At 43.2% G+C, this 22,988-nt stretch overlaps 2 protein-coding genes across 2 annotated transcripts in view; both read left to right on the top strand.

Annotated features, from left to right (window-relative positions):
* Positions 1 to 22,988, top strand: part of LOC142367565 (putative 2-ketogluconate reductase) — a 379,644-nt gene that overhangs the window by 11,352 nt on the left and 345,304 nt on the right. The gene's annotated exons all lie outside the window — the stretch shown is intronic.
* The window catches only part of LOC142368056 (teashirt homolog 1-like), a 29,668-nt gene continuing 25,048 nt past the window's right edge, over positions 18,369 to 22,988 (top strand). Inside the window, exons 1-2 of the mRNA XM_075450104.1 lie at positions 18,369 to 18,616; positions 18,775 to 19,414. Of these exons, the coding sequence (XP_075306219.1) occupies positions 19,375 to 19,414 (40 nt within the window). The 5' untranslated portion in view covers positions 18,369 to 18,616; positions 18,775 to 19,374. The remainder of the gene's footprint in view (positions 18,617 to 18,774; positions 19,415 to 22,988) is intronic.

Below are 22,988 nucleotides of genomic sequence, written 5' to 3'. Positions count from 1 at the left end.
TGCCCCTCAAATGTCACTTTTGCCGCTCCGATACGTGCGCACTCACACGCCCACACACAGTATTTTTATAACAGAGGCCTGCTCTCAAGTCTTCAACCATCTTTGACATCCAGAGGCTGTGGGTGTCACAGAGGCCTCAGCTCTTAAAGCTTTTAACATCCGACAGAGATGGCGTTATTTGACAGCGCTATTGGTGGATGCCATTGTTGCGTGTCGTTTCTCTCCCCAGCGCATGGGATTTGCTTGTATTTTGTTTAGTTTTTTTCTGTTGTAAGAGGCAGATCAGGAAGAGCACAGAACAGAAACCAAACTTTCCCTCTGTGTCCATACAGCTGTCATGAGTTGAGTAGTAACGGCAAGCAGGATTGGTGTCGGCTCGCACAAGTTGGAACGGGGTCAAGTGAAGAGAAGCGCCGACTTCTTGTATTGACTTCACTCAGCTGTCGAGGGCGATTCCATAGACGCGGTCTTATTTTTTCCAGTGTTGGAGCTGGTGATAGTAGGCAGAGGGCTGACTGTGGTAAAGCTTACCAGCTGACACAGACAGAAGATGACAAGACTTTCTGTGTAAATGCACAGGGTCTGAGAGAATGTCATCATACCGCAATGGAATTGTGTTTCTTTTGTCCAAAACAGCATTGAATATAGCAGTTTTTGTGACAGTGATAATTATCTCATCTACCCGCTTGATGGTCATGTGTAATGATTTATTGTTTATGTTAGGTGACAAGCAGTTGGAGCGTTTCCAATGTTTGGAGGGACATAAAACTTTTAGTACAAAAGATCAATGTTGCAAGAAGTCTAGTTCTTTAATTAAAGATTTAGCGCACAAATAATTCTTGCATGAGCTCTGCTGATATTGTGTGGAAGCTAATGGTGCCTATTTGCTAACCTGCCAACACAGATGATAACTTAAAGACAGACATGAAGGCAGGAAAAACATCATTTATTTTTCTTTTTCATTTGCGTTGATTCATTTCTTTTTCTCTGTTGTGACTTGTTTACGCTCAAAAAACATTTGAAACACACTTCTAAGTTGTCATCATGCTGAACTTTGTCAAGTGGACACTTTTAACAACGTTAACTGTTGGCAGATTTTGAAATGCAGCATTGTGATGTCACTCACCATCTAAGGAAGTTCCATGAATGTACCACCGATGGTTTCGACATATCTGCCCGCACACTTAAAAATACAATTTCTGAAAGAACTGTCAAACGTTTTAGTTAGAATTTCCCCCCTATTCACTTTGTAACAGTCCTGATTTGGATTTGTTTAATTGCTCGGTTTCGTGTGGCTGCTTTGGGAATGTTTTTTTTATTGTATATCACCAATAGTGTGGTTGCTTTGCAGCGTAGATGGACTTTAATGCAGCTGACAGAAAACTCAGACCATGGCCAACGAAGAAATTGATCGTTTTCAGACTTTTGGAATACGGGATTTTAAGAGAGTGGAAGGGGTCTTTTGTTTGGACACTATATCTCAAATGACAAGAGGGAGAGCTCTTCCGGTGCATCCCATCATACACAGTAGTGTACCCCAGTGTACCCCTACCCCTAGTACTATGGACAGTGCTTTGCCACAAAAGCTGTCAGAATAAATGTGGTTGCCCAGAAATGAAGAAACAATGACTAAAACATGTAATGTCCTCCAGTGTTTATTTGGAACACAGAGTATGTAGCCGAGATGAAACTGTAGAGGAAGCTGAGATGGGGAATATAAAGTAGCAGAAAATATTCCCACAGCCTGTGGCTTCTTTCACTTTTTTTTTTAACTTCGCTTAATTTTTACAGTCAAAGTCGCAGACTTGAACATGCAAAGTTTGAAGCTTATCACTATGCTTCAATACGACCGAGCGTGTGTTTCGCCCCAATCATTTATAGCTATAGTTCTACTTTTGAAATACCTTTTTTAGAGCTGATCTCACAGCGTCTTGATTAAAAAGTGGTTTTCAACTCTGCGGCTTTAAACATAACGCAGGCGGGCTGTAAATGATCCCTGAAAGTATCAGTTTTGCACTTAGGAAGAGGGACTGAGATGATCAAATTAACAACTCTGACACACTGAGACTCAAATGAAAATCACAACAGGGTTTCTCTCCTTTGCCATGTAGGTACCCTGCACACTTTGCAATTTAGCCTGATGGTTCTACAGATGGAAAAGCTTTTCAGTAAAACTCAGAGGCTGAGGATGTTTGCATGTTGTTGGGATTTCCTGGCCAGACTGTTGTTTTTCTCAGGTTGAAATGAACTTATTACTGCGTGAGAGTAACTCCCTGTGAGCTGTTAACCTGATGCTGAGCTGACATTATTCGGGATGGAATCAGCGTAAACTGCTTGAAACGTATTCACACTGCGAGCTAACTTCGCTAGCGTTGAGCGTCATGAACGTATAATGGTTAAACAAAACTAATTGAAGCTGACACACTAGATGTCGATGACACTTATCAAGTTACATGCTAACTAAATTACAGAGCTTGTCGAGTGACTCTAGCCTTCAGTCGTTGATCCCGAAGTGGAAATTATATTGAGAAAAACGATAAGGAAAGCAGGGGATTCTCATAAGAAAAAGTACCCACAGAAGGCTTTTATCACAAGAAAGCCGCTAAATGAGTTCCCATTCATATGCATGCGGGGGATGCCATGCAGGCTGAGGTTTACCCAATCAGTAAGCCAAATGATTACCTTCAGCGCATACACAAAGTGAGAGCAACTCAGAGCCATTTTCTCCACAGTCAAATTCATAATGTGGCTCTTTTTTCTTTAGCTTGAATCTGAGTAATGTGTCGATTCACGAGACTGATAAGTGTAGTGTATCTGTTTTGTGATGGTTTGTGTTTGCCATGAATATTCTCATGCTGGTGAAAATAATAAGCTTTGCAAAGCTGTCAAAGCAACCCTCTATTCAACTGAATAACTGAGATTCCCACACAGTATGGCAGTGTATGCAGTATTTGTTTCTCACGCTTTCTCTGAAATATTTCCTTATGACCAGATTTATCTCCCTGTATCTGTCATTGCAGGCGCTCCGCTTGAGAGTCACCAAAGTTGAGCTTTTGAACCTTGTTACTCGATTATAGTGGCAGATTCCTTCGGGTTTTACAACATCCAAATCTGAGCCGGTCTCACCAGAACGAGGGTAAAAAAAAAAAATGAAAATATATGGCTCGGGTTTCCTTGCAGAAATTAATGACGGCACCTGCATAGCACACCTCAAAAGTTCACGGTGCATGAAAAGCTTAATATGCACGGCCTTCACCTTTACAGGCTCATAAAATGGTAGAGTTGTGCTTAAATTTTTTCTTAATAATGTGACAGAAATAATTTATTAAGACCGGCATATGTTAATAACACTCAGCACGGGGAGAGACTTTTTAAAGTTGGGTTTGATGTCCACACGCACAGCCACAGAAAGGTCAATGATACTTTTCAAAACTGCCCTAATGATATTCATGATCATCGTCACCGCCTTCAGATTGGATTTGGTGGGTGGCGGTGGACTTAATTCCACTGTCTTTAAAAAATTCATACCGGTGTGAAAATATATTGCCATTATCCAGATATTTCTGTGCGAGCAGACACCGAAATGCTGAAGCCTGTGCGAGCGCTGAACTCACACGCTGGAGCAATGAAAGCTGATTTGGTTTCTTTCAAACCTGCTGTTTTCATCTCAGTGGGAGCCTGTAATGTAAAAGGTGCCGTTGTTTTTATAAATCCCTGTTGATGCGCGTGTGATAAATCCCCTGAATCGGTAACCTTGCTGGTCTGGTACAGAAAAGGGGGAGACACAGGGAAAGGTGCTTGTCATATATATTTGTACATAAAGAAATAGATAATATTTTGTGGAGGTAACATTTATCGTTTCATAATAAAAAGCTTTCACTGCTCACTTCATTTTCACTTTGTATATTTGTTCATTGGAGACATGATGTGCCACTCGTCACTTTTTTGTTTGACCTATATCTCCTCAGCGAGGTATGAAAACAGCCCCAAGTGAACACGGAAAAAAGGTTAAAGGGCCACACTCTTCCTGCACGTGTATCAGCTGGACTGATGAATTCGGGGTTGTGCATGTTCTCAGACCAGGGCAGGTCTGGCAGCTCTGCCTACTACTTGATTAGGCCACTCTGACAACCCAGCAGCCTGGTAAGGTCAAGCCCTACAGAGTGTCATGGAGGTGGGATGATGATGTATCCCTCTGATGCCTCCGTTTTTAACCTCTTGACTTTGTTGTTTTTCTCCTTTGTGTCAGCATCAACTTTTTGCCCATCTGCTGGGGACGTGTCTCCCATCAAACCAGGACAGTCGGACCGTTAACCCCCTGTGTGCCTGCCATGTTTATGTTGACCACAATGAGTAAGTGCTGTGTTATTTCCCAAGTGTATGCTGTGCTTCTTCTGAAGCCCAGCTCAGCAAATGAGTCAAAAGGCACGCGGGTATGATAGCTGCTCAGTATTGCCATTTCTCTTTCAGTTAATTCGCTTACTTTGTTAAATATTCGACACATTTAAAAAGAAACTTCTCCTTCTGCGATGTCGGCATGTAATCCCAACATATTATTGACCCTCGGCCTGTAAGGGGGTGTTCTGACGTCAAACTCATTCCATGTGCCACAGTGAGACCAGGCTGTTACAGCAGCACTTCTGATCAGTTAATGCCACATCACACACCATATCTTTGAGCCTGCTTACATTTAAAAGTTTACCTCGACGCAGTACATTATGAATGAGTTTGAGAAGCTTGTAGGTGACAGCAGCTGCTGTGGTCCAGATGTCTCGGAGCCAGCGTCCCGCGTGACGCTGCCTCTGCAGCATCTCCCCTTGTTAAAATTCAATGGTGGATATTCTATCTGATAATTGTTGCTGAATAAGCAGAGGTCAGGGAGTTGTGTGTTTTTAGATGTACCTTTGTCATATGTTTTCCTCGTGTTGGACAACAAATGGATCAACTCCGATCACAAAATGAGAGTCTTCTTGAAAGTGTGCCTCAGTAACGCGGGTAAATCTGTGTTTCAGATTGTGTGAGTGAGGACAATAAAAAAAAAAAAGGTTGCCGCTGTACCAGATTTCTCTCTTTTTCCTTGGCGTTGGTTGGTGTGCGCTTTCGCGTCAGCGTCTCCTTATGAACAACGGAGGGGGGAAGGTGGGGTTGTGTTATGTGTGAATGCGGGGAGTTGTGCATGTGTCTGTGCTCAGGTGGCAAATACCCTCGGTAAATCATTTCAGATCCATTTATTCAGAAGCCTGTGTGCAGGCGACACCTGCACAACGCTGCCAAAGAAGTGCCACAATGTCAGCGACTTTGTTTGCTGCTTTGACCCCCCCCCCCCCTCACACACACACACACACACACCCGTCTGGTGTGTGCTTTTGTTAATGCGCATCTGTCTGTGTGCAAGCATATATACGCTGTATACCGTGTCTTTATTTGTGTCTCGTGGTATTCAGTGTCTATTTATGTTAGGCGGCTCAGTCAAATGTGTCTTATTCGGAGACAGGGAGAGATAACAGCAAGGCAAGATACTCTGTTACTGCTGTGTTGTTTTCAATGACTTCTGCTTTAAATCTGTCTTCACTCCTGGGGATGAGTAGTTAATTAAATTGCTTTAATGAACAAACCGATGCTAAAAAGGAAGACTCTTTGCTTCCTAAATAGCAAATTATTTTTTTTTAAAAACACCTCAGATCAAATTAATGGTATTCTTAGTCTGGATTCAAATTTTCTGATATGACAGCTGTCTTACTGTGTTCAAAATGAGCTCGTTTGCGTGTGTCATTTGCACGCTGACAGTCAGTTGTGACAGTCGTAAAGTGTTCTTGAAAAAGCGCCCGACGCGGACACTCAAGGCAGCCAGACGAAAGATTTTGCGGGCTGTGATGTCTGTGTGTCAAATTACATATCTCGCTAAGCATATGCTGGCACTTCAGAATCATATACTTCAAACCCGGATCCTTCAAAAGCGTCAAAAAAAGGACTGTCTCATTCAACACATCAGTCATGTAGCCACCAGCAAAATGAGCGAGATGTCATTTGCACTCAACCAAAAGCTTCGGGAGACATTTAAAGACACTCTCGATGACTGTTTCAATTTGGAAAGACTGTTAATGATCTCGTCTCAGCTGCCTTTTGTGCCTCTTTTTTTTTTTTTTTTTCTGAAGATACAAGTGAACGACAAAGAGGACTTAGATGTGCACTTCAGCTAGAGCTTTGCCAATTATTGATTTGAGTCCTGAAGACAATTAGTAAATCTCTGCAGCACCCATTATCCGGCTGTTGCCCTGGATTTCAGGGTTTTTGAAGAGAGACCCAATCTCAGGGTCAATTTAGCTTCCCACTAATGACAAAAAATGAAAAAAAAAAAAACTGGCTCCCACTTTCACACATATTTTTTGTGGCTAACAAGCCCACTTATTGTTTGATGAACCTGAAAGGAAATTATACAAATAATGCTGACATACTAAAAGCATATAACAGCAGAAATATCTTTACAAAACACCCGCTAAGCTTCTTTCTTCACAGTTTCCTTTTCTTTGAACTCCTAACACCTCAACACACACACACACACACAAAGATACCAATAAGCATGGATCCAACACACCCATCCTATAACTCAGAGCTAATATCCCACTTGGTTCGTACCGTTCCAAGTGTTATAGAGGGCTTAACTAGTTCATTGCGTTAATTGGCCAATGTCACTCTTGACGTTTGAATAAACAGAGGAAAAGAGGGAAAGCTGAGACAAATGGAGGCTAATTAAATTGGTGAACATGTGTGTGAGAGAGTTGCAAAAGGAGAAGCCAGCTGACAAAAAAACGGAGTGACGAAACACCCCGCCTGACAAAAGCAACAACTACTTCTTACGACGGAAAGTTAAGATGAAGAGGGAGGGGAGGAAAAAAAATCTACTTCCCTTTTTCTTTGAAATCCTCAAGTTCACTAATTGGGTTTTATTCGGTGCTGTCTGGGAGAGAAAGAAAAGCAACGAGCAGTTACATTTTACACCAGTTTTAAGGCTTGAACTGCGAGTAGACTTTTCAAGTCAGAGGTTTTCATTTTTGCAATATCCTTTACTGGGTGCTCATACGTTTGCTCATTAAAAATTGAGCAAACGTCCACCATCTCTCATCTGTTATTGTCACCGCTGCAAGAAATCTGATTAGACAAAACTAGGATAAAAAACTCATCCAGGGAGAAAGTTGGAGATGCAAACCGGTTTGAACTCTGACCCACGGGGAACATTTGTTTTCAAAGGTGGCGTCGTGGCCCGCCACACCGTCCCCTGGGGAGTCATCTTCCTGCCCATTTCTACTCCACTGTCTCACCTTGTGTTACAGTCGCTCTCTGTCTGAGTGACTCATGCTCACACATGTAGACGCACACGCATACTGGCTCACACGCCATCCCTGGAAACCCATCCCCCACCTCGCCTTTCTCGCTTTTGACCACTTGTCAAGGGATGTTTATGGGCCATTGTTTGCAGTGCTGATGATCATTGTCACCGGTTGATTCCATTACACATAGCCTGCTGATGGATGGAGCCCACCCTGACGTCCACTGATATGGGTGTCCTTGACCACTGGGGCAGATGCAAGGTAAGGGGGGGGCAGTGGGGTGTAGAGTTGATCTTTTATTTCTTAGATAGGATGTAAGAAAAATCTATATGAAGGTGCGTGTTTGAAGAGGTAATGGGGCTGAACTGGGGTTTAAAAAAGGTTCCATTTGATAATGAGGCAAATTTTAAGCTGAAATTTAAATTATTTTGCAGTTTCGATAACTATGTGACAAGACTACAAATTTGGTGTAATAACAGTTAGACGTGATCTCAAAGAGAAAGGGTTTCTAATGAATATGCACCATTAAAACACACACAAAAACACAATATAATTGAATGACTAAAAAGTGAAATGACTCAATACGATTGGAAGCCACAATTCTGTCTTTTTCTTATAGAACTGTTCCAAATACCAATAACATTTCAATCTTTCTTGGATTTTTACAACCTTCCGATACTTTAAGAATCATGGAGCATGGTTAGCTGACAAAATGTGAAGTTTCGGTTCAAATCAATTTCATGTTCAAGAGCTTCGCTTTTATTATGTGTTTTCTTATGTTTATGTTTCCTAAAATGTCGTCCCTTGACTCATATAGATGTGTATCTATTCAAAGTGTCTTTCACACTTAACTGAAATTGGACATTTGATGCACTGTGAAAAGGTACATCACAAATTCACAAGGCACTTCCGCTTTTTCTGTCTACTTTTTCAAATGCTGACAAAAAAAACATGAAACTCGAGTGCAGAGCTGATTTGCGAGCACAGAGCAGCGTACGTTTGGAAAGCAAATTACTTACACCCGACACTTGGGTCTGAACTCCTCACATTAGACTGCACCTAACTCGGGCTCAAACATTTATGCAGCTTATTCCCACCAATATTTAATGATTTCGACAGACCTTCGACAAGCACAGCGGCCACGTTCAGGGCTCCGTCTTCACCTGTGAACCCAGCTCAAGCTGCAGTGGTGGCCGGGGGGGATTGAGATCGAGAGTTTCTTAGTCAGAGAGAAAAGGCCGCTGTGCTTCCAGCTTCTTTGCATAGTTTTTAATAATTATGTTGGAAAAACATGTCAACAAAATATTAGTCATGATAGCATGTTTGTATAGCTTTCTCTCCTCTAGGGAGAAACTAAGAATTATTAGCCACTCTTTTTGCACTCACACATGGTTGATGCTCTGATTAGAGGTGGCTAATGCCAACTGTGTCAGAAACGGGACGTTAAAATGGCCTCGAGTCCAAGTTTAGTACTTTTGTGAAATTTTTCCCATAATTACAACCTTATCTAATGGTTAGCTCTCAACCAAAATGATACATTATAATTAGAAGTGTTTGAAAATCAGCATGGTGTTTGGGCAAACCACTCAATCTGCTGTATGACAATCAAAATGGTATACATCTAGAAGCAGTAATGTACAGTATATAGTGTGATACCACAAAGCAAACAACACAACGATAAGCAGTCCACTACAGCAAATAGTACCAGTTAACGTCAGTAGAAGTACATACTTTCAGGAGTTGTTTACAACAAATAATTTAAGAATTGGACCAAAACAACAACCAAAAAAAGTAGAAATGAACAGGAAGAAATACAGTTTGTGATGATATAGTCTCAATAACACACCACTTCAGGTGTATGTTATTTCAATACAGAACGGTTGGGGTTAGAGGAAAAAGTACAGGACATGGTGTAAAATGGCTACTAAATATCACATAACAATCATCTGCAGTATGCTACGATGTGTTGTTTTAGCCGAGGCCCCAAAGAGCAATACACATAAACAAAAATGATCGTAATAAAAACTTTATTTATGAAGCATTTTTCAAAACATAGTTATGAAGAGCTTTACAGAAAATAAGAAAATGTAAAATGCATCAAATAAAAAAGCTTCGATAGCGTAACAGCGCTTCTGGCTTCGGTCGTGTCGTGTTTTCCTTTAACTTTTAGTCAAAAGGTGCTTCCCCTCGTAAAATCCCAACTAATCAGATGCCTTTAAATGCAGGTTTTTTTGCAGGCGCTTAAAGATGTTTTCTGCACAGCAGTGGAGGAGAGGCAGGGTCAAGACCTACAGATGACTGAAAAAACTGTTTCTATCAGCTCTTTTTCCACTTTTTGCTTTTTTTTCTCCACTTCTTGTTTTTGTTTCATACTAAGCTTTTTGGGGGTAAAGTGAAAGTGGGCATGTCACATTTGGGTGTTTCCGATGGCACGTTTTACATTCTGACTCAAGCAATTGATACATTTTCGCATACATAAATAGCTAAACTACAATCGGGTACCGGAACATACTGTGAATACATTATGATATCACAACTTTGCTCTGTTTTTATTGGTTAATATCCAAAAAGACCTGCTGTGTGGGGAAAAAAATACTTTTTTGTTGAATTAAATTAAAGCTGTCACACCGTTGAAGCTTTATTCAAACACGATTTCAGACAAACTGCTTTCTAGTCTCTCCAGGAGTGAAGAATGTAAAGCAAACAACAAATGTGATCTCAGAGACTGTTTAAATATAACTTGTTTAAATGTGGTTGTACTTGGTAGCTGCTGTAATCCATGGTACTAAAGTAGCATGTTGGCCTCTTGCAGTGCTTAAGTGTCATAGATTTATTAAAATATTCCCCTCCATCTATTTGCATTCGCGAACACACACGGAAACGGATGAGCTTGGAGTGAAGGAATCGTTCAGTAGTGACACATCACCAGCTGACAGCTGCAATTACTGATGGGTGGAGATGGGCATCGACTAACCAGACTGAGGCCTGGCTGTAGTGTCAGTGAGGGATTGGCCGTGGCGCTGGGTGACAGAGGAAGAAGCGGCGTTGATAGCTAAAACATTTACCGTGGCTCCAGCTATCGTCGTTTTTCACAGCGCCGAGGCGTCGTTGATCAGGATGATATCCGGCGAAGGGAACGTCTACTTAAAGGCACATGTTTAACAAGCTTCTCTGGCATTTCCCAAAAAATTGTCACACAAAGACTTTCCATTATGAGTCTGAACAAAGTCGTTCTGTGCCTCAGATCTGTCTTTTGTCAGACAACTTTTCAGAGGAAACAGCTTTCCCAGATCAGACAAAGTGATGTTCAGATACTGAAGCACAGCCACATTCAGCTCTTTAATGAAGAAATTAGCTCCACTTTGTTCATGTCTTGATGATAGTTGAGTCGGACCATTTCGATAACTATCATCTGGACTGTTCTGGATTTGGTCATGCCCCTTTAAGACTATCTAAAAAAAATAAAAGCCAGGAAAACAGGAGCATCCAATAAAACTAACATTAATGGCTAGGCAGTATGCAAAGCTATGCAAATTTTATGCATAATGTCAGCTCACATTGTGGCTGTTCTTCATTCATTTCAAAAGATATGACTGCAATTAGATGACAACTGATTGAAATCATGTGCGTTTTATGATACAGTTACTTTTGAGAGCTGACAGGACGTTGTACAATTCAGTGACAGTATATTTTCGCTGCACACAGAGATTAACTGCTGTTATTGACCCTGATGCAAACCAGCGGGTGATACATTTCAGACAAACTGCTCGCTATCTCGGTGATTTGCATGTGGGGTGTCATTTACCATATTCCCTGATTACCTAATGATTTATGCTTTAATATAATGCACCAAGCGCTTTCAAAGCTCAATGCATCCCATACCTTTACAGTGACTTAACACGCCTGAGACTGCGAATTAGAAATGATAGTTTAAGGGCTGCAGGGAAAAGAGAAGTCTTATCAGTTAGGACTTGCTTTGTATGTTGGATTTTTTTTTTTTTTTTTTCCCCTTGCTCTCCTTGGAAGGCAGGGGTGCAGTTGATGAATTCTTAAGCAGATCTAGCTGATAATTGTATTTCATAACTGTCATGGGGAGAGGGACTGTCCGCTGAGAAGCTATTTGTGTCACTGCATCCTCCTCTCCCTCTGCCTCTCTTTCTCTGCAGCCTCTTCAATAAACTGAAATCACGACGGGGATTGTTAAGTCTACCTCCAAGATTATTAAATCCAAATGGAGAATTTATGGTTGACACTTCATAACAATTAATCCGAGATGCTTGATTAATAAAGTTCGCTCACCCCTCCCCCGTCTTGTTCTCATCTTCGTCGCCCTCGCCGTCACTAAAGTTGTCCTGTTTGAGTGGGATGGAGGAAGAGGAGGAGGAGGGGAACAGACGTACGGGTGGCAGGATGGTTGTCAGGGACGACATGAGTGTCATTCTTTTTGATTAATGGGGCATTGTGACCCCGCCCCTCACTACCCCCTTTCCTTTTTCCCAGCATGCCCACTCTCACCTCTGCAAAGCCCCCACCCTCCCAGCCACCCCCCCAAAACCAGGTAAAAATAGATGTGGGCCAAGTTATGCTCTCCATTTGAATTCATGCAAGACGTGATCTGATAAGGGGGGGGGGCCAAAACTGGAGACAAAGAAAGGAATTGAGGAAAGTAAAGGGAGGAGCGGAAAGAGAAGGGTGGAAATGATAAGAAAGAAAAAGAAGAAACACAGATGGAAAGAGGAGAGGGTAAAGATTGAGGAGGGTTACAAATGAACAAAATAACGCAAAAGATGAAACCGAAGCAAAAAATAAATAAATTTGATGGTTAGGAAGAGGCAGCAGGAAAGAAAGAGAAGAGGCAGAAGGATAAGATTTTAGGAGAATAAGATTTTAGGAGAATGTCACCTACCTAACCTTGTCACCATGTTAAGTCGGCCGAGATTAATTAGTTGAGTGAGACTGAGCAATTAGGTCAGTAGTTTGGGTGCGTGTGAGTGTGTATGCACGCGACTGTGTGTCCATGCATAACTTTGGGTGGGGGGGTGTTTTTTTTTATTTAAATTTTTTTTCTTACTCAAGATTCTCTTATTAAAACAAGAGAAAATTGTGATCTGTGGAGAAATAAAACCAGTTTGGCCTCTTCTATACCCACACAAGGACAGAAAAGCCAGGCGGATTCACAAACAACACGACGAGCAAAATGTGGCTGTTTGCAGCTCTGCGGTGGAGCTGCTGTCCACTTTTAAACACATCAGATGCACTTTTTGTGTTTTAATTCACACAAAACCCATTAAAAATGTGATTGCATGTTGCGTTTGAGCAACCCTGAATTTACAACAAAATGCTTATGCCTAAAATAACAATATACCTACAGTTGTAGGTTGAAATTGAGGTCTGCTCTGTGGTGTGTTATCGCAGGAATGTGGCTCTTGATTAGTTTAAAAGAGTGCGAGAATAAGAAACCCCTTAGACAAATCCTTGAACCAGTAAAGGCTTACAAAAGATCATATTTAACAATGATGGCTATATATTTTCCTTTTTGCAATTAAAGAGTCCCTCTGTGTAATTTAATGCTTCTTTTCAAGTGTCGGGTCCCCTGAGACTCGGCCTGTAGCTACGCCATCGCTCTTGGTGATTATCATTAATGAATGTCGGCGAGGACCATCCCTCAATGTGACTAGGGAGGAAACACAAGCCCTAATTAAAGGTTCCTATTCATAAATATACGCCTGGAACTACACAGATCGAGTGGCGCAATGCACACAAGTCATGTTAATGTCAGAAAAGCACCTTTTTAAGAGCATTTTATCCCTTAATGTGCGACACACCAGCCTCTGTGACAGATTCTAGCAGCTGAAGCCCGCAGCGAGAGATATGTGCAGTCTGAGATCCGCAGATTTGAATTCGAGGGTAAAACTGAAGATTAGGATGCCCTAATTTGACACACAAGGGGACTGGTCGTAAAAAGACTCGACTTCCAGCTGTATTCTTACTGTTTAACTGAGCATTATTACACGTTTTGGCATGTTATCCTTGGGAGACCGTCGTGTGTTTTCTCGCAAAAGGTTCAAGGGAGCTCCTCGTGCTGAGACGTGGAAAAATGTCAAAATTAGCAGGTTTTTGCAGGGTGTCACCGGAGATGACAACAGTTCTCGTTGCTTGTTGCTTGTGTTCTCTCATACGTTTTTGGTCGTTTTAACTGTACATGCAGACTGTCAGTTGTTCTCACAAACACACACAACTGGTTGTAATGTCACGTCAGTTTCCCAGATGAAGTAATTAGTGAAGCAGAGAAGATCATGTTAACACAGGATAATATTTCACTTTTTTTTTTTTTTTAACAGACTTTCAAAACCTCGTCGGGGGGGGGCAACGAGAGATAAACATTTGACTGCTTCTCATTCCTCCTTAATGGCAGAAGAATGCTAATTGGAGTGCACGTGTCAGAGAAAACAAAAGGCAAGGGAGGAGGAGAGGAAAGCTTGTGAGTGTAAGTCAGAGAGGCTGGTGTTTTCAAACGTGAATCGTGTCACTTCACGCAGCCCAGTTGGATTTTTAGCAAGGCTGTGTTCCAGGAAGCAGGAAATTTGTCTCGATTAAGTTCAGCCCGTGGCGCGACGTGATGTATCGGTTTAAAAGAAGCAAAAACACGAGAACTACTTCTTTTTTTTTTTTCCCCACACCGAGATGCTTCCTGATGCTCGGCAGACGCCGTGCGAAATGAGACCTCCAGAATGCCAGTGAACGAGCTGAAGTTTCTTTCTAAATAACACATCGAGTCCCTCAGAGCCTCGAATCCTTTAATAAACTGGCATCTCTCACGGCTGCACAGCTTTTCATCACATTCTTCGTCCAAACTGGCAAACTCAGAAGAGCTCAGGTGGGGATTACAGACCTTTAATTGCATTGTCAAAACTATGGCAACATATCGTCCGCAAGTCACATTAAACAAGTATTCGAAAAGTAAATCTCTATAAAATATCAAAACCCCTCTTTCTCTCCTTCTCCACACTCACACTTGGCATTTTAATTATGCAGCCTTATCTGATAGATGTGGAGATATAGCTCATGTCAAAGTTAGAGCCTCTTCTTTATTAATTTCTTACTATATATTCTTATATTCAGCCTGTCAATGAGTGTCTGGAATCTGATAGGACACATCATTGATTGAAGATTACTCAAGATTATAAAGGGACATATTATCATAAGCTGGAAGCTTTTCATCTATTCCAGCAGTTAACTTATTTGGATGACTCCGAGAGAAAAGAATACACTATTTCAGCCTTCCAAGAGGAAGTTTTTAAGTCTGATTGTTTAGGTTTGAACAACGTGCGAAACCCCTGACAGCTAAATTTGCGGCGCACTAATCATACTTGCACGCCACAAACCCCTAAACTATTCAACATCAGTGGGTGAGGGCTGCAAAACGCCTGGGCGGTTAGCCACGGGCCAAGATATGCAACCCTGGATCAATTATTTATGAATATTAAGAGGTAGGCTTTAAATTTATGGGGTTTTCTTTTTTTGGGGGGGGGGGGGGGGGTGGCATTAGCAAGGTCGTCCAAAACTAAACCTTAAACTGAGCTGAAATGTGACAGTTTTTACTAAACACAGTGGCAAATAAATTAGCAAAATATGGGAGAAAAAAAAAAGCAAACAAGTGTAAAACTCATTTTCCAGATGCACTGAAATTGTTTTTTAACTCATTACCGGTGTCAGAGAGGGATGCAAACAAATTAAATCATGCCTTGCACGGTGTGCGGCTCCAATGCACATTTATTTCATTTTCCAATGGATTTGTTTTGAGAAAATGGCTCGTAAAGGGAATCGCGTGATGTTCTCTTTGGTGCTGCTGACGACAACTGAGGGGATGAAAAGAAGGGAAATAGTTGTGAGGGAGGATGGTGAAAAGATAGCAAAGATAAAGAGGAAGAAGCAGGAAAAAGAGAGCGGGATCAACAGGGTTGGAGGTTTTCAGAGCTGCATATTTGTCTGTGTTGTGTGTTTGAACGCTACAGTAACACAGATCGTCACGTGTAAGAATTCCAATAAAATGTGAACACACAAACCTCCAGGCATAATGTTGGGATTATTTATTCTCTCGCTTTAACTACTCTTACAGATTTTTACAGAGAATTTACAATATTGTGGGATTGTACATAGAAATAAAGTTAAAGCTCAGCAGAAATTGTAACTAAATGTGAAAAAATAAAGCATCTTAAACCGTTAAACAACTGAAGTTTTAGCAAATAAGCATGTTGTTGGTCTAAATATGCATATTATTATTATCATTATTTTACACTTATTAAAAACTGGACTGTCACTTTTGAGGTGTTTGGAACATATACCAGTGCAGGAACAAAGTCACTATTTGCTCATTCAGGTTTGAGAATATAAACTTCTTCCTCACCTGATTCAGGACTTTCTTTGTAACGTGACGGCATAAACCTCTCTTCAACGTGGCCGTATCAGACCTGGAAAGGAAACCGAAAGAGACAAAAGAGAGGCGAGTGTAATGTATGTAGATGCACACGACGACTACACGCATGTTCTCATCGCTCCGAGGGGAATATTTTCACACCAAGGGGAAGGAAACAGGACGACATGTCAGCATGCTGTCACTGTGCCACAGTTAGGAGGAAGAACGCCTTTGTGTGTACCAGTTGGAGCTGGTGGGTAACAACTGTGTGTGTGTGTGTGTGTGTGTGTGTGTGTGTGTGTGTGTGTTAAGCTTTTGTCGTGTGTCTCCACAAACTGTTCACAGGATACAATATAAAGAAATGCAGTACCAAGACAGAAACTGTGTCAATATTAGGAAAAGCTGTGTCAGTATAAGAAGAATATTTGGCTCTGTCCTCCTATTCTGAAGCCCTTGGATGCAGACGTTTCAGTTTCAGCCAGCAATGGTCACAGCTTTGTCTGTTGAACCAAAGGCCCCCCCCCTGCTGGTCCAGGATCAGATCTTACACAAGCATCCACAGTCTTAATTCCTTTGCAGTTCCCCCTCATTAAAAAAAAAAACAATAACCTTTTTGAGGAGCAGATTCAACCTCAATCCCTCATCTAACATCAGCCTAGTAGTCAACTCTAAAAGGTTGAGTGAATGGAAGTATATTCCTCTGTTCAGGTTTTCCCAGATATCTGCATTTTCTGCAGTAATTGACCCTCTTCTCCTGCAGATGATGAGCGTTGTGTTGCCCCTTGAATTAGAGAGAGGGGAAATGTTAACTTTTCCCCCCGAAACTGCTGTAGTTTGCTTCTGCATCCATCCTTTTATTTTCTGGCTTTGTGGTTCAGTAAAAAATAACCAGCGCGGCTCTGTGGTGGTGTGTGTACACTGACCCCACAAAGAGCAGCTAAAGAAGCCTGCTCGGCGACCAGGAGGAGCAGGAGTCCAAATAGTTTTTTAGTGGGAAAGCGTGTGTGATACAGAGCAAGTTAAGGTGAAATAGTAAGGACAAATGTACGGCCGCGTTCGAGTGCGTAAACTGGCGACAAATTAAACTGACCAGCATGAAGAAGCCTGACCTACATTTAAAACTGTGAAGCCCCTCCAGCTTTGCTGTCGCAAAAGCAGAAGTCTGCAGCTCTGTCGTCCGTCTGCATCCCTGCGATGGAGATATTAGTGACGTAAGTCGGCTCCATCAATCAGCGCGCGGGCCGCTTTGACAGACAGCGACAGACACATGTTGGGGCGGTACTTGCTATTTCTTTGACCACATAATAAGCCTCCTCGAACATCTTCTCCGCGCAGATTATCAGCTGGTGCGTGCAGACGTTTGGCTCGCAAGGCTTCGGCGCAGACACACTGAGTGATGAATGCAGACACTCACCGGAATCACTCACCGGGGTGGGGGCGGGGGGGGGAGGGGGGTTGTTTGTAGAAAGTTTTAAAATCCAGTTTCAATCCCGAGGTGGAAGTTAAAAAGGGAAGAATGAACAAAAAAAAAAAAGTCCAATTGCTGGATGTAGTCGGATGGAAGGACGCACGGTGCCAGTTTTCATGCAATCCCAGTTGCATTGTGATTATCACCCGCTGTTTAAAAAGAAAAAGAATCCAGACCCCGTTCCTCTCTCTCCTCCTCCTCCTCGCTGTCCTTCCCTGCAGATTCTGCGGTATCACGCTGCCTCATTTGAGCTAACATTAGCCCCAGTTGCGTGCTCTTTATAAACACTTTATGCGGGATAATAGTTTGGATGGAGAGTAGGTTATTAATGGAGTCTCTTGTGGATTCAGAGCCCCTCCCCTTCACCAGAAACCTCACTAAAAAGGTGTAACGAATCGATCCGGAGCGTCCTTTGTCCCATTAAAGAGGTCACCAAAAAAAAAAAAAAAATCTTTTTTTGTTGTTGTTGCAAACTTTGTGACAGGACGCAGCGCTGAAGATCAGCAAACTAAACACTTTGGAGGTTGAAACTCAAGTGTTGAGGAAAAAAAAGAGGAACTTTGAAGTTCTGCCACAGATTTCCAGACTTTTACTTTTACTGTTCGCTCGAATTATCGCGGTTAATGTGTCCGGTTGTAATCCCGCAAATCAGCCAGGCCATGCCGTGCCGTGCCGGTGGCTTTAACGCGTTTATATATCTTTTATTTTCAAATGAAAAGCAGTGGTTGGGACTTCTAGGCTGCCGTTGCAAATGTGGCCGCGGTCCTCCTCAAATATGGACTCAGTGGGTGAAATTCTGCAGCAGTAAGGCAAACCTATTTCTGATTTGACAGATCACACACACACACAAACGCAGGGTGCAACTTTGTTGAATTGGTTTTATTTTCCTTTTCACCGTGGCACCTCTCGTTCTTTTGTCTGACCGCGAGGTTAAACAAACCGGGGACCCTCTTGCGCTCGCGCACAGGACGCACCTCTCCTGATTCCTGAGCGCGGGGGGGGGGGGGGTGCAAGGAGGCGGCTCTGAAAATGAGAGGCATCCCAGTGAACAATCCGAGCGGCAGATTGACAGGTGGGCTCTGACTGTCAGGGTGACGCTTGTGAAGGGGTGGAGTAAAGGAGAGGCCGGAAAGGCGGCTGGATGTGTCCGTCTATCAGTGGGAGCTGTCTGAACGCACCGCGCATCACCAAATGTGCGCACGTTTCCACTGCGGAGAGAATAACCGGGGACGCTCCGCGCGCTTCTGCTTTTCCGCTGAACTGTGACCAAATCCGAGCAAACAACAGAAAACAGCTGCGAGGGACAAACGCGCGTGAGTGTGCGGCTCAGCGGGCGGGCCTGCTCGGTGTCTTTTGTGACGAGTTTCATGAGAAATTCCAAGTGCCCGTGTTGACAATCGGAAGGTAAGCGCTTATGTGACTGTTTCGTTAACCAGAGAGGGGGGTGGGTGGGCGTGAGCTGATAGCGGGAGGGTTTCAGTCGGACTGGGCTGATTGACACACACCCAGCCTGTTTAACGTGTCACTCTTTCCCCTCTTTTTTTTTTCTCCCCTCACCATAGCGGAGCTTGGAGACCGGAGCTGGCACCTGGGCGGACGGAGAGAAAACACTACGTCGCACTTTGGACTCGTGTCCGCCACCAAGTGAGTTAAAGCGACAGAAGAGGGAGCTCCTTTTTTTTTTTTTCCCGACCACTTTTGCTCTCATCAGGGGGGGTATGAAATGATCCAGCGAGGCGTGGGAGCAGATTTTTGATGGAAACGCGTTTAAAGGGCGCCGGCGGCTCTCCACATCCCTGCCCCAGAGACTGAGACCGAGCTCTCGGCCGTTTTTCACCCCTCCGGGCTGCGATGACTTTTTGTGATCGGAAGAAGTTGACGGACGCTTCTCTTTTTGCTCCAAATCGCCCGTAATTGCGAAATATAAGAGACGCAGAGACCGCCACTCGTGTCGATAAAGAAAGTCCGCTTCACCCAGCGAGGGATCTACACTTTAATCATACCATCCCACTTGAAGACTCGAGGAATTCTGCTGGTTTTGCTTCCCCTAACCCTTCCCCGCCCACCCCCCACCCCCCCCATTCGCTGCACCGCTTTCCTCTCCTGGTCGTCCGCTATTTTGATCTCTGCATGAAAAGTCAAGCGGAAAGTCCTGCAGCAGCATGCCGAGGAGAAAGCAGCAAGCACCGCGGCGGTCATCAGGTAAGCCCCGGCTCAGAAAACACACGCACTCCCGTTCCTCCTCCGTACACACCCAGGAATGTGCACAAGTTTACAAAACAGCTGATGGGCCTGCTGTGGGGCAATTTAACGGCAACGGGACTCTCCCTGAGAGACTCCTTCTCTCATTGCATCGTAGCCAGAATGGGCTAAATGTCCATCAGCCTGTAGCCTAGTATGCCACAGATTTGTGCATCCCAGATGCCCACAACCAGGTCTAATACTACCGGCCCAAGGCGTTCTCGAGTGGAAACTTCAATCTATGCAGTTGTCCCTTAGTGCCAACTTTTCCCGTGAGACACCAATGCGCTGAGCTCCACTCAAGTTCCTCAAAGCCGATCCTCGACCAGCATCCCCAAAACAAAGCTCATCTTATCTCCTTTTTACAGGCGAGCGTTTCTGATGTGTTTGTGTCAGCATAGGAAGGGGGGAGGCAAAAAAGAACAAAAAAAAAAGAGAGAGAAAAAGAGAAGTGGCGTATTTTCAGCTTGTGGGATTGCCATCCTTGATTTGATGCTTGATTGATCGCCTGTCATGCGACTGCCTTTGATCTATTCATTCCTGATAAACGTCAGTAAATCATTCACCGTGGAGACACGCATGCGTCAGCCGGCTGGAGTCCCTCAAAGGGGTAGAAACTTTAGTGCTTCCCCCCACCCACCCACCCACTGAGGAGCAAAGAAAAGACAAATTGAAAGAAAAGTTCTCAAGCGGGATAAATACTTGGCGATTAATACCCGAGGGGGGGAGGGAACAAGGGAGGAAGGGGGGTGGGGGGATGAGAAGGTGCTGGGGCGTTGCGAGATCACAGGGAGATGTTCCTCCAACACTGCAGGGTAAACAGAGGAGGCAGTGGTCACTTCAGAGTCTTGACCTGACCTCTGGGTTCAACTCTTCGAAGCAGGAAGTGGCGTAAATCTCTCACTCATTTTCTTTTTAGATCACACACACACACACACTTTCCGAGGCCACAAACACAAGCATTTGATCCCCGGGTGTTGAATTTAAAACTACTGTGGTTTCTATGAGAGTGTTCAGGTGTGTTTTCAGATGGAGAGGTGTCAGAGAGAGCAAAGAATGAAGCACCGGTTCAGATCCTGTTGGATGTGCTAACCACAAAGCCTGGTAAAAAGTTTCGAACGCCACCAGTCTTATGTTGGTTAACAGAGACTTGTTATGCTTCAAATTCATTTGGCCTTTTAGTAGCCAGGCCTACATGCTGCCGCCACCAGACGTGAAGTGTTCAGCAGGAGAATCGCATGTTTGGCCGAATCCATTTGATGTCCCTGGGAGATGAGTGTGGGTGGGTGTGCGTATGTGTGTGTGTCTTTGTGTGTGTGATTGACACACGTTTCCAAATGACGAGAAAGACGAGCCTTTGAAGTTCACGCGGTAATGACCAAAGCCGAATAAAACAGCTGTAGAATGTTAAGCAGGCGGTGGAAATGTGAGGTTAAGCAGACTTAATCAAGGTTGTGACGGGAAGACTTTGAACTCGGTGGGGCTGTAATTTCTAATTGACGCGAGGCTTTAGTGATGGATGGAGAGAAACGTGTTTGAAGAACAGGGCTGCACGGTGAAAATGTCGGTTTATGTTTCTGCGCCCCCCTCCCCCCCCCCCCCTCCCTCCTGCTTTCCAGTCTCTTCTGGTCATTTGGCTTCGCTCTGAGGTGGCCCCATTCCGGCTCAGCTTTTGAATATTGATCTAATTGTCTGTTTTTCTGACAGACACATACATCACAGGCAGTGAGGGTCAATCCCAACTTGGCAGACTTTGTCTCTGCGTTATTTCCAGTGCCTGACATATGGTCAATTTGAAAAACTTTAACACCTCCACTGATGTGCGAGTGTGTGCCTGGTTCCACACTTTTAAGCGCCGGGTGTTAGTCTTTTTTTTTTTTACAGCGCATTAGCAGATATTTCCACAATCCAGATTTGTCACTTTGGAATTGCACTAAAACAAAATATTGCATGTGCTCCTCAGAGAGGGAGAGAGGTTTCAATAGCTCTTTGTGTGCCATTTCAAATGGTCTCTGTTTCATCAGTCACAGTGATGATTTTGGGCCCTGTAATGGCGCTGCACCCTATCTACTTTATGACCAGTGACAATACATCAGTGTTCCTTCATTTGGAACCGCATTACTGCATCTGTTAGCTTTGGCAGTTGGACTCAGTGCGGTGAAATCTGAGCAGTGGAGACTTTTGCTGCAGTCATTTGTCGTCATTTTCAATCTTTTTTTCTTCTTTGTCTTCGCTTCCACCGAAGTGCTGTTGTGTTGATGCTGTTCCCAAGTTAATTAAAGGCAGATAAACAATGCACTCATCTCAGGTATCAATATTAACAAAGGAAGGAGCTTGCAGTCAGAGGAAACAGTCGGGGACAGAGCTGCAATTCGTCTAATGAACTGCATTTTTTACGCTGACGTATAAAATAACTCACCTTAACCATTCAAACTCCGGATGAAAAAACAGCAAAGTGCCTCAGCAGTTCCACCGTTTCCTTCAGTTATGTGCACTGGATGATTTGACTGTTATTTAATGTCACGATTTACATGTTGCCATCAATTCTGATAATCAATTAAGCAGGTAGTAATACATAAAATTCCACCACTGAGTAGATTTAGCTTCTCAGAAGTGGGGGTAGCGCTGCTTTATCTGGTCTGATTTAGTGATTTGAACATCTCCAGGTTTTATCCGGTGTAATCGTGACCTGTGAGGATGTCTAAATAATCCTTTTTTCTTTCTGCACATCATCGACTGATAAATCCAAGATGTTTCTTTTTGTTCTTTTTTTCATGGCATAGATCGCAGTCCAAATCCAACTGCTTTTATAAATACTTTATAGCTCCTACTTTAAAGCCAAAGAAAAGGAGGCAGTCAGACTTGGAAAGTAAGTGTAATATTCGGAGGGGAGGGGGGGTTACCGTATGTAATTCTTAAGCACCTGTTGTTAACACCGTTTAAAGAAAACTGTGCTCAAGTGTTAGACTGCAGAAATGTTGTGTTAAGATATGACAGCATACTGTATTAGAGCATGATAATCAGTAATTACCAACAGTTTAATTAGCAGATGGGAGATACTAACTTACACAAAGAAGCCATAAGTCTGTATTTGCCTCCATACTGAGGTCACAGCTCTGATTGCTGCAAGAGAATTAATGGCACTGCTGCACGTCTGCTCTTGCTTTTAGTTTGCCAAGTGCAATATCTTAAATCAAACACTGTCACTCTAAGTAATGAATCTGTCAACTAATCACTCAACGTGTCCGTGTGATTACAGCGGGACACTGTGTGGAGTTTAAACTACAGGAGTTAAAAAGGTTTTGCCAAAAAAAAATTTTTTTTAAAAAGGTATCATTTTTATTAGCTCTTCCGTGCAACATTGAGTTGAACTGACTGAGGAGGAGGAAAAAGGCGGACCGATCCACAGTGGAATGGAGGAGGACACCGATCCACATACTCGTGCGCTCCGTTGAGCACGTTTCTCTTCATTCTTAAAAGCAAGTGCTGAGAGACCTTTACCACTGAGATTGATTCTCATTCCCACTTGCCTATG

Source organism: Odontesthes bonariensis, chromosome 18 (genome assembly GCF_027942865.1).
Source record: "Odontesthes bonariensis isolate fOdoBon6 chromosome 18, fOdoBon6.hap1, whole genome shotgun sequence".
Taxonomy (NCBI): Eukaryota; Metazoa; Chordata; class Actinopteri; order Atheriniformes; family Atherinopsidae; genus Odontesthes; species Odontesthes bonariensis.
Note: the sequence above shows the minus strand (reverse complement) of the source record. Positions and strands in the feature narration are given on the sequence as shown.